The 11,395-nt window shown below is 38.1% G+C and overlaps 1 protein-coding gene across 2 annotated transcripts; it reads left to right on the forward strand.

Annotated features, from left to right (window-relative positions):
• The first annotated feature begins 209 nt into the window (after positions 1-209).
• LOC110526184 (mucin-15) lies at positions 210-9,315 on the forward strand. Of its 2 annotated transcripts, none has more exons than XM_021606897.2 (4): positions 210-325; positions 1,723-2,554; positions 7,602-7,775; positions 7,916-9,315. In XM_021606897.2, the coding sequence occupies exons 2-4, from the start codon at positions 1,744-1,746 to the stop codon at positions 8,035-8,037; spliced, it is 1,107 nt and encodes a 368-aa protein (XP_021462572.2). In that variant the 5' UTR covers positions 210-325; positions 1,723-1,743; the 3' UTR covers positions 8,038-9,315. The 2 variants fall into 2 exon arrangements, with proteins under 2 accessions (XP_021462572.2, XP_036836390.1); XM_036980495.1 differs by having other exon boundaries at positions 222-325; positions 1,728-2,554.
• The last annotated feature ends 2,080 nt before the right edge of the window (positions 9,316-11,395 follow it).

Consider the following 11,395-nt stretch of genomic DNA (forward strand, 5'->3'; position numbering starts at 1 on the left):
CTGAAATAAACTGATGTGTAGTGTACATCTCAGGAACACAGAAGATAAGCCGTGAAACCATGACATGTCTAAATAACCTTAGTTACCCTATAGCCAGTTCCATATGACCATTTAGGGATTGTCTGGATATCAGGGTGTGTTTGTGTCAGGTGTAAAATCAGGTAGAACAGGTTCCTGGTTGTTCTGATCTGAATACCCTGCACTGCCCTCCCCCTTTCCTAGCCTATTGTTCCCTCTCTCTCATACGCTGGCTGTTTCACTGAGAGATCTCACTGCATTCCGCACACCTGTTAGCTGTAACCATCTGACCAAGCACCAGAAAAAGGTACGTGGTGATCGTGATTTTAGTAATGTAGAGCTATTTCACAACTTCTTCTGTATGGGAGATATATGGTAGACATTGAATTGTGTGACCAGTATATGTGTCTGGTACAGTTTGATTAGTAAAATGATAACGCCACCAAAACGAATGAGGAAAATCCGTCCGATTGCAAATGCCATACCACTTTCAAATGAAACAGAATGATCATATTGAGGTGTTGGTGGGTTAAAGTTGTACTTAGTAGTTGTCCATGAGTCAGGCAAACCAATATACATGTGTCATCTCCTCCAGACTATTGTTTTATGAAGATTAAGGTAATTGTCAAGTGTATATGTTTTTTTTTTTGCATAATTTGCTGGGGGGACTCAAATGGTGTTAAACCAACTTTATTTTTACCAAACCAAATATGTAAAGTTGGAAGAGCACACGAACCTAACACAAAGATACTCAGAGTGATTGAAGGAGGATAACATTTTGGCAAAAAGATGGTCTACAGTGACTGAGTTAATCATGACACTTTCTCTATGCTTAAATGTAAATAAAATAAAGTAAGTAACCCCAACAGACAGAACACATTATTTCAGATATGTTATTTTATTTCTATCATGCTATCAAAACCTAATCAACCCTTGGCTTTATGGATATTTCTGAAGGGGAAATGCTAGGTAGACATTCATGTGTGCTTTGAAAACGCTGCTGAATGTGTGTTTAGCATGCCAACAGGCAATATCGCTGTTCATCCCAGATTGACTCAACTAAAGTACATGGGAGTCTCCCCATAGTTACACCCTGAATGATTATTGCATTGGCATTCCTTTAGTCTATTGTCCCCATAACTGAGTTGGCAGACACTCAAAAATACAAGTTCTGAGAGATTTGATTAGAAAAACATTTGCTTCTATTCAGGGGAAATAATTGTCCCTCTGACCCTGAGTCAGCCTTAACAAAATTGAGATCAAAGCTAAACTGATAGCATCAACATTTTATCTCCTGGATTGGTATGAATAGATAATAATTCTATTAAAAGATAACAATAAAGTCAAATCAATCTACCACCCATAGAGAGCTTGCTTTTTTTGTAGTGTAGGGTGAGCAATTGTTCCAGAACATGCGGAATATGAAATACCACATGGGAATCTTGGGAATTCATAAAGTCCTTATCTGGCCTTAATCAGTTGAACTATTCATACATTTCTTTAATTGTTGGCGACTGGTTGCTTAAGAAAAATGATGTACATTACTATATATTATTTATTTATAATCAATAGAGGCCTGCAGACCATGGGACATTTGGGCCAAAATGGGATAATTAAGAAAACAGATTTGACATTTGTGGAGAACCAACCTTGACTCAATGTATCTAACAAAAATATTTTGTTTACGTGTTGATTGTTGTTCAGAACAGGAACGAGAGACGGGATATGGATCTTTACGCAATCATCAGTGCTGTTTTGCTTCTGCAACTGCAAGGTTTTCATGTGGCCTTGCTCCAGGCACCAACAGACTCTCCAGGACAAACGATTGATCAAAGTTGGCTTCGTCAATTGGTCAAATCCAAGCTAAACAAGACAACATCACAAGCTCAGTCCAATGACATTGTTGATATGACAATGGAGGGTACTGAGTCAACAGATGACTCTGAAGGGGTTATCGCAAATGGCTCTGTGTCATTTAGTGGGGAACAGGACAACGTCCAGGACACAAATGAGACTTCAGGTGGTGTGACAATTGGCACCACAATGCCACCAGGGTTGCCAAATGCTACAGCAGAGGAACCTCCAGAAACCACTGTTGCACCAGAACCCCCAGTGAGTGTTGCCTTAAACTCAAGCCAAGTTTCCAATGCAACCGGAGAGGACAGTGGATTCCAAAATGCCACCACTACTGCAATCACAGAAAACTCAAATGGCTCTAATTCCATGTCCAATTACACTGAATTAAATGAGACAACCACAGCTCCAGACACCAATAGCACAGAGCAGATTGGTCCAGATCATCCTGGTGCTGAGAACAGGGTAACCAACAGTACAGAGGACTTCCATAATGTAACGACTGCAGTACCAGAGCCATCCAGTGAACCATCCACAGCTTCCCCCTCCACAAAGCTTCCCTTGGACTCCCCTGGGACTACAACTGCCAAAATCACCCCAGAAACTACAACAACCACAGGTCCCAGCACAATAACAGCCATGATGAAAACTGGTGCCGCTTCAGGAAGCAACTCTGCGAGAGGTGAGGAGACAGTGCTCCAGTGTCTAAATATCTGGTACATTATTTGTCTCGAGGGTACTGCTGTGTGCGCCTGTAACCTACTTACTTGCTTGTTCAAGTGAGCCTGTAACAACTTTTAGGGAGATGCCAAGAGATCACAACAATTTAAATGGGTGTGTTCACTTCATTGAACCATTGTGATATTGTTTTAAATGTTTTGGGAGAGGCATTAATGCATGAGTCAGCAACCAGACAGAGCAGTCAAAACGTTACAAATAACCACAGAGTATCAGATTTGAACATAGGAGGGGACCTAGTTAGAGAGTTACACAATACCCAACAACACTCAAAGGGCACTTATGTTATATCATCATCGTCTTTTTTACACAACGCTTTCTTTCCAGTCTCTCCCTGACCCACATTTGATGGATCTCTTTTCTTTTTTGTTAAGTCAAAGCACAAACTCCCCTTCCTTAACCGGCTGGGTAGGGTTGACTTTCAGAAAATACTTGCATGCCCACAGTGAGTGGAGGCTTCCATTACAAACACCTTCTTCAGGGGACAAAAGACCCCTATGCTAGCCTGGCTACAGGAAGGAGGGGGTCAGTAGCTGAGGTTCGCTGCTGCTGGAGTACTGCTCTCCAGTTTCTAGCATACTAAACAAGGGTTTATTTGAGTGGGTGATTGGAGACATTCATTAAAGGAGGATATCCCCAATTTTGACAGGTTAGAAATGATGTACGAATAGATTCTCTTCAAACACTTACACATTATTTGCCAGGTCCAGTCATGGATTTGAATATGTAGTAACTACATCTATCAAACTGTAAAAACTTGGAAATGTGTAACGAAAAACAGTGTTACCTTTGAGAAGACCTCATCATACATTTCAGCCAGTGATTTGTTTAGACTGTGGCTGGTTTGACCTGTTTGTTTACCTCATTTGCATGTTTCTTTACAGATTTTCCATGGTTAGTACAGCTTACTAGTTATGCATCGCAGTCTTAATAGGCAATGTTTATTAATCTATTGACAACCAATACTGGCTAATTACCTTTCCTTTAGGGAACATGGAGTGAAAAGGTGTAGCGTTTCTCACAACCATGTCACACAAAAGTAGACAATATCTGGACCTAGATCTTATCTTCTCTATTCATGGATTGACCCGCCATCACTTGGTAGCATCACGCCAGTGTTACACTAAACATAAAAGGTTCCTGGATGATCCGTTAGGGGTTCTTCAAATTGATTCATTAACGAGGCAAACCACTACTAATTGTACATACAAAGACAAACACAAATAACTACGCAGTTCAGTAATCTTTGCCCAATGCTGCTATATCCTTTAACATATTCTTACCTTTTTGTTGATTGATATCCATTGAATTGTGTCCATTTTCTGTCATAGAAAGAATTGTAAAAAGGGACAAAGTGTCAAGCAGCCATTTGCACAAATATGAAAGATAGACAGTATAATCATAAAATAATATACATTTAGATCATACTAGGGACAAACCTTACCTTAAATTGAGGAGATCTTTCAATTTTTCAGTTAAATGCCTGCACCTGCTGTCGTCTCAAATTCAATTCCAAATGTTTCAATTGGGTAGATAGGTTCCTGCAAGAACCCCCAAGAACTAGAGCGGTTCCTCTATGAACCCAACCTCCTATGTGGTTCTTAGAATAACCTTTTTGTTGCCATTTTTCAGTGCCAAGAGCCATAAGCTTCTTCGATGAACTTTGAGGATCTTAGAAGAACCCTTGATGCACTCCTAATTTTTTGAGTCTACATTCTAAAAAGACCTCAGCCATAGTGGCCCCCAAAAGTCAAGTGGTGCCCAGTCATTCCAAATGGTGACTTTTTAGTCTAAATTACACTACATTCTTGTGGAAAAAAATGTGCTATCTAGAACCTAAAAGGATTCTTCGGCTGTCCCCATAGGAGAACCCTTTGAAAAATGTATTTTGGTTCCAGATATAAGTCTTTTGGGCATCCATGTAAAACCCTTTCCACAGAGGGTTCTACCTGGAACCAAAATGGGTTCTTATTTTGTTCTAATTTTCTTATTTCAAAATTTTGTAGTTCAGTCCTTAAGCTGTTATTTTCTATCGATGTTCTGTATTATGTCATGTTTTGTGTGAACACCGGTAAGAGGAGCTGCTACTTCAGCAACAGCTAATGGGGATCCTAATAAAATACCAAAAAATACCAAATACCAAATTTACTTTAGACAGATGGCAATGTTGCCATTAGCTAGCAGTTCATAAAAAATACCTAGCAATTCTAGAGTTAGCTAGATAAAATCAGATGCTCTCCCCTCAATCTTAGCTAGCTAGCTAACGTAATACTACATCTAATCGTCAATCTGAAAACATCACAATGATGACAAAAGGTTTCCCCACTAATTATTTGCCTCCTTTAGAAATGGTAATGTTTTCCCAAAAAACTATAATGCACTTCTTCATCAGTGCCAATCGGGAGTCAGGCTTAAACAGCCAAAACAATATTTTGACGAAACGTGTAACACATGAATATAAATACCCCTCTTTCTTCTAATGTAAATGCAGGGTGTGCTCCTTTTTATAAAATAAAAGGTGTTGTGAGAAAATAGAAACGCAAGTGAGGGTAACAAGCTTGGTTTTCAGATAAGGAGATGTTGGGAAGTAAACATTTGAATTTCCAAATGTGATGACTGAGATTGTGAAAGCTTTTTCGAAGAGAGGAAACTGTTGTTCAAAGTAAACATGTTGTTAATCTCATTAACATATTGACTAGTCTGGTACTTTTCATTTAGTTGTATAAAGTTGTATCAAAACTGCCCTTGGAATAGTTAGATCTCATCTTCGTATACCACAAACCACATTATGCCCAAGAAGACAGTAGTATTATGGTAAACAGGTTTCCATGGGTAACACAAACAATCCATAGTCCTCTTTGCTTTATCTTTTCGTGGTATTTTTATCAATAAAAGTCACAAAATGAATGAGTACAACCTAGGTGCTGGATCCAAGGCATAAGGAACTGAATTTTTATCAATACATTAGCAGAACTAACACAGCCTGTAACTGCATATCAGGCATAATGTTTTTCCTCTTACGGGGTTGGTTAACGTAATTCAATCAGAGATTCAGGGAGAGCATAATTTAATAAATCATGTCGGTCAAATGTTTTAAAGTATTCACACTTCACTTTTTTACACATTTTGTTATGTTGCAAAGTGGGGGAAAAAAAATGTATTTAATTGTCAATTTAGTCAACGATCCACACACAATACTCAAGGTGGAAGAAAAATGTGATCCAAAAAATATATATGCAAAATGAAACACTAGTTCAACCCCCCTGATTCAATACGTATTAGAATAACCTTTGGAAGCAATGACAGCTGTGAGTCTTTCTGGGTAAGTCTCTAAGAGCTTTGCACACCTGGATTGTAAAATTCTTCAAGCTCTGTCAAGTTGATTGTTGATCATTGCTAGACTGCTGTTTTCAAGTCTTGCCATAGATTTTCAAGCCAATTTAAGTCAAAACTGTAATCAGGCCACTCAGAAAAAAATTACATGTCATCTTGGCAAGCCAGTGTTTTGGCCTTGTGTTTTAGGTTATTGTCCTGCTGAAAGGTGAATTTGTCTCCCAGTGTCTGGTGGAAAGCAGACTGAAACAGGTTTCTTCTAGGATTTTGTCTGTGTTTAGCTCTATTCCATTTATTTTTATCCTAAGTAACTCCCTAGTCCTTGCCGATGACAAGCATACCCATAAAATGATGCAGCCACCACATGCTTGAAAATATGAAGAGTGGTACCCAGTGATGTGTTATGTTGGATTTGTCCCAAACATAATGCTTTGTATTCAGGACTAAAGTTAATTTCTTTACCACATTTTTAGCCTTATTGGAAACAGGATGCATGTTTGGATTATTTTTTATTCTGCACAGGTTTCCTACTTTTTGCTTTGTCATTTAAGTTAGTATTGTGGAGTAACTACACTGAACAGAAATCTAAATGCAAAATGCAGCAATTTCTTTATTAGGCTTGCCGTAACAGAGGTTGAATATTCACTCAAGACATTTCAGCTTTAAATAAGTTATTCATTTGTAAAAAACGAAATTCTAAAAAACGAAATTCCACTTTGACATTATGGGTATTGTGTGTAGATCAGTGAATCAAAATCTCAATGTAATCCAATTTAAATTCAGGCTGTAAGAGGACAAAATGTGGAAAAAGTCAAGGGGTGTGAATACTTTCTGAAAGCACTGTATCACTTCCGTGGTGATTTCACAAATGACATGAAACGGCAATGAAATACTGATACACTTTACACTTCATTCGACTGACATTGGTTAATTATTGGTTTCACGAAATTGGTTCAACGTGATTAAATAGATGGAAAACTTTCACTGAATTGCAATAAAACCTGCCTTTTTCACGCATGGTTTTTGCACTGATTGGGGTGGCGTTATTACACGGCTGGGAAATAGTACTATCTATTGAGTCGAGACTACTCATGCACAAGGGTGCTCTTTATGCACAGTTATTTTTAAACACACATTTTGCCCTCAATTACAGGAAGAATGGTACTTTATTTGGATAGTCACAAGTAGATGGTTTGTACTGTATATGATTTGTCGATGTTCAATAACTCTCAACAACATTTCGACTTACTATCCACTAACCCTAACCTTAACTCTTACCCTAACCCTTATTGTAAACCTATCCCTAATCCTAACCTTAACTCTTACCCTAACCCTTATTGTAAACCTATCCCTAATCCTAACCTTAACTCTTACCCTAACCCTTATTGTAAACCTATCCCTAACCCTAAGCGTAACCTTAGGAAGTATTTGCTTATCAACAGACACTTTGTTGATAGTTTGACCATCTGTATATAATCTACAGTATATGGAACTATCCAAATAAAGTGTAACTGGGAGAATATTTTGAAATTCAGAGATATATCATCCCAGACAACATTTTATTGCACCATATATTAGAATTGCACCGATATTAGAATGTTGTATTTGCAATGTATTTCCCTACTTTTCATGTATTCTTTTTGATACATTTTCTAAAGGCTTGGACTCAGATGCAGTGCAGAACAGGAAGAGGAGTGAGGCATGGGCTGCCATCCTGGGCATAGGAGTGGCAGTGTGCTTCGTGGCGATGGTGGTCTACGTCATCCTGAGAAGGAGAGACCGACGGGATTTCACACACAGGAAGCTTGTTGAGGAAATCCCCTCAGACCCAGGTAGGAAGTTCCCTTAGAGATATTTCCCTTTTAGGATTTCCTGGCATATTTTCTATCTGATAGAACTGGATCAATAATAGGAAAGCTCCTGTTATCCTATCGGCCATGCAAAATGTCACATCTCTGTTTCTCACTCCTAGTTCAACGACTGAACAACCCTGAGCCCGTGGACTTGAAATATGATGGTTCCGCCTACTACAATCGTGGACTCCAAATGGACAATATCCCAATGGACCACTTTCCACACGGACATCAAAATTGAGAAGGACTCCAAGACTAACCTTAAACACTTTAAAGGAGACTTTCATATACAAAATACTTATTGAGACCCGACATACGCATTAACGTGCATAAGTCTCTATAGCAGAATGTCAAGTCATGGATTTACTGCACCCTAATGCATTGGTTATGTGGGTTTAGAGCCAAATTTGCGGTGTCATTTTTTTGTACATTTTTCCAAATTCCAGGTAACTTTGAGAATTTGGAAATGTGTTAGGAATCTATTATTATTTTGGAACATTTGAATAATATTTTTATATGTTTTTATTTCTAAAATTACATTGGTTTGGAAGGAAAGTTTTTAAATTTGCTGGAAATATTTCCATTCTTTGTTACGCCTAGGATGCATACTACCTTTACATAACTTAGACTTCCACATAATTATCGCATTGATCTCAATGGGAGGAAACGTCATGCATGGATCTCAATTTAGGAGTCTAGACACTCCAGCACAGTCTATTATAGAAGTACTAAAAGCCAAAAATGAAGTCTTAATTGTCTGCTATATTTCCAAGATGGTTCGACAAAGGTAATTAAACATTTCTTAGACATGAAGACCTACACTCAAATAAGGTTATTTTTGTACCTTACTCTAAATGACAATTTAGCCAGAGGTCATCTCAATATAAACATAAATGTTTGATTTTTATTTAACCTTTATTTAACTAGGCAAGTCAGTTAAGATATATACTTCAAGAATCATGTCCATAATTATTGGCACCCTTGATAAAGATGAGCAAAAAAGACTGTATAAAATCAAAATATCAAATTCTGAGCTATATTGCATAAATCAATGGGGAAATTAGATTATTTTATACTAATACAATTGCTCAGAGAAAGAGATTTTGTTTAAAAAGTAATAAAAATACATCTAAAAAAGCTAGCAGGGCAGCAGGTAGCCTAGCGGTTTAGAGTGTTGGACCAATAACTGAAAGGTCGTTGGTTTGAATCTCCATGCTGACTAGGTAAAAAAAGGTGTTGATCTGCCCTTGGGCAAGGCCCTTATAGCTCCTATAAGTCACTCTGGATAAAGTGTCTACTAAATGACTAAAATATAGATAGGGTTCAAAATGATTGGCACCCCTGTTTTCAAAACTCTAGCACCCTCCCGTAATGAGTATAATGACACCCTTTTTCCCAGTGGTGTAAAGTACTTAAGTAAAAAATACTTGAAGTACTACTTAAGTCATTTTGGGGGGTATCTGTACTTTACTATTTATATTTTTTTAATACTTTTACTTTTACTTCACTATATTCCTAAATAAAACAATGTACTTTTTACTCCATACATTTTCCCTGACACCCAAAAGTACTCGTTACATTTTGAATGCTTAGCAGTACAGGAAAATGGTCCGATACACGCACTTATCAAGAGGACATCCCTGGTCATACTGTCTGTTATCTGACGTACTCACTAAACACAAATGCTTGGTTTGTAAATTATGTTTGGAGTGTGCCCCTGGCTATCCTTAAATAAAATACTAAATTAAATTAGCTTAATATAAGGAATTTGAAATGATTTATACTTTTACTTTTTAACAATTACATTTAGTTTTGATACTTAAGTATATTTAAAACCAAATACTTTTAGACTTTTACTGGGTGACTCACTAATACTTGAGTAATTTTCTGTTTTACTGAAGTACGACAATTGGGCACTTTTTCCACCACTGCTTTTTCAAAAATGTTTAATGAGATTGGAGAACACATTGGGACGGATTCAGGGCCGGCCCTCTCATTAGGAGGCCACCTATGGTGGAAGACACACCTCCAACAAGACATAAAACCTCATAGATATTGAACCAAAGGCCCCCAGAATATGTTTTTCCCCACAAAAGATCTTAATTATAGACGGAAATACTCCTCAGTTTGATCAATTGTCCAATTGTCCGGGTGGCTGGCCTCAGATGATCCCGCAGGTGAAGAAGCCAGATGTGGAGGTCCTGGGCTGGCGTGATAACACGTGGTCTGCGGTTGTGAGGCAAGTTGTGCGTACTGCCAAATTCTCAAAAATGACGTTGGAGGTGGCTTATTGTAGAGAAATTAACATTAAATTCTCTGGCAACAGCTCTGGTGGACATTCCTGTAGTCAGCATGCAAATTGCACGCTCCATCAAACTCTGTGGCATTGTGTTGTGTGACAAAACTTCACATTTTAGAGTGGCTTTTTATTGTCCCTAGCACAAGGTGCGCCTGTGTAATGATCATGCTGTGTAATCAGCTTCTTGATATGCCACATCTGTCAGGTGGACGGATTACTTTGGCAAATGAGAAATGCTCACTACAGAGATGTAAACAAATTTGTGCACAAAATTTGAGACAAATAAGCTTTTTGTGCGTATATGGACATTTCTGGGATATTTTATTTCAGCTCATGAAACATGGGACCAGCACTTCATATGTTGTGTTTATATTTTCGTAAAATTCTGCACAAAAGCAATGACAATTTGTGAAAGTGAAAGTAAAACAAAATACAATCAAATCTCTCTCTCTCTCTCTCTCTCTCTCTCTCTCTCTCTCTTGCTTCTCCTTAATTTTGGAAGAAATTAATTTGTTCAAACTGCTCAACTATTGTCTTTCTTTCTCTTTGAGTCAATTTCTCATGATATTTTATGCACTGCAGTGCTAGCTAGCTGTAGCTTATGCTTTCAGTACTAGATTAATTCCCTGATATTTTCATTGGGTGGACAACATGTCAGTTCATGCTGCAAGAGCTCTGATAGGTTGGAGGATGTCCTCCGGAAGTTGTCATAATTACTGTGTAAGTCTATAAAAGTGGGTGAGAACAATGAGCCTCCTAGGTTTTGCTTTGATGTCAATGTACCCAGAGGAGGACAGAAGCTAGCTGTCTACACCATGGTGCTAACCTACAGTGTTGCTGAGGATACTGTAGACCTTCAATGCTAAACAGTGTGTTTTAATCAATTATTTGGTGACGTGAATATACTTAGTATAGTTTTATCTAAAAATGATTTTTTAAATGTTTCACTTTAAAAAAAAATGAATTTCACTGAGGATGAGCCCTCCCCCTTTCTCCTTCAAGGAGCCTCCACTGACCAGTAGCATATGGCTTTTTAGGTGAGTGCTGATGCCAACCTGTAATTAGCAGTGCCCACTTTGTCAAAGGCAGGGGCACAAAATATTTAAGGTCCACTCCCAGCGCGCATCTCCAGGGTTCTGTTGGAGAGACGCATTGCTGCAGCGCTCCACCAACGTTCCGTCCCCCAAAAATAATCTAACATAAATCATGTAACAGATATAGCCTACGCTAGAAGAGGATGTGACTTTTTCTGTAGCCTACAGGCTGGATATAAAATAAATGACAATGTAATGAGACAAAC

The sequence above is a fragment of the Oncorhynchus mykiss genome, chromosome 6, assembly GCF_013265735.2.
Source record: "Oncorhynchus mykiss isolate Arlee chromosome 6, USDA_OmykA_1.1, whole genome shotgun sequence".
NCBI lineage: Eukaryota > Metazoa > Chordata > Actinopteri > Salmoniformes > Salmonidae > Oncorhynchus > Oncorhynchus mykiss.

What these genes read in the sequence shown, in the direction of transcription:
- LOC110526184 (XM_021606897.2), top strand. Translation starts at nt 1,744, where the DNA reads ATGGATCTTTACGCAATCATCAGTGCTGTTTTGCTTCTGCAACTGCAA. An exon ending in AGGAAGCAACTCTGCGAGAG is followed by an intron (nt 2,555 to 7,601) that starts GTGAGGAGACAG and finishes CATTTTCTAAAG; the next exon opens with GCTTGGACTCAGATGCAGTG. An exon ending in GGAAATCCCCTCAGACCCAG is followed by an intron (nt 7,776 to 7,915) that starts GTAGGAAGTTCC and finishes TCTCACTCCTAG; the next exon opens with TTCAACGACTGAACAACCCT.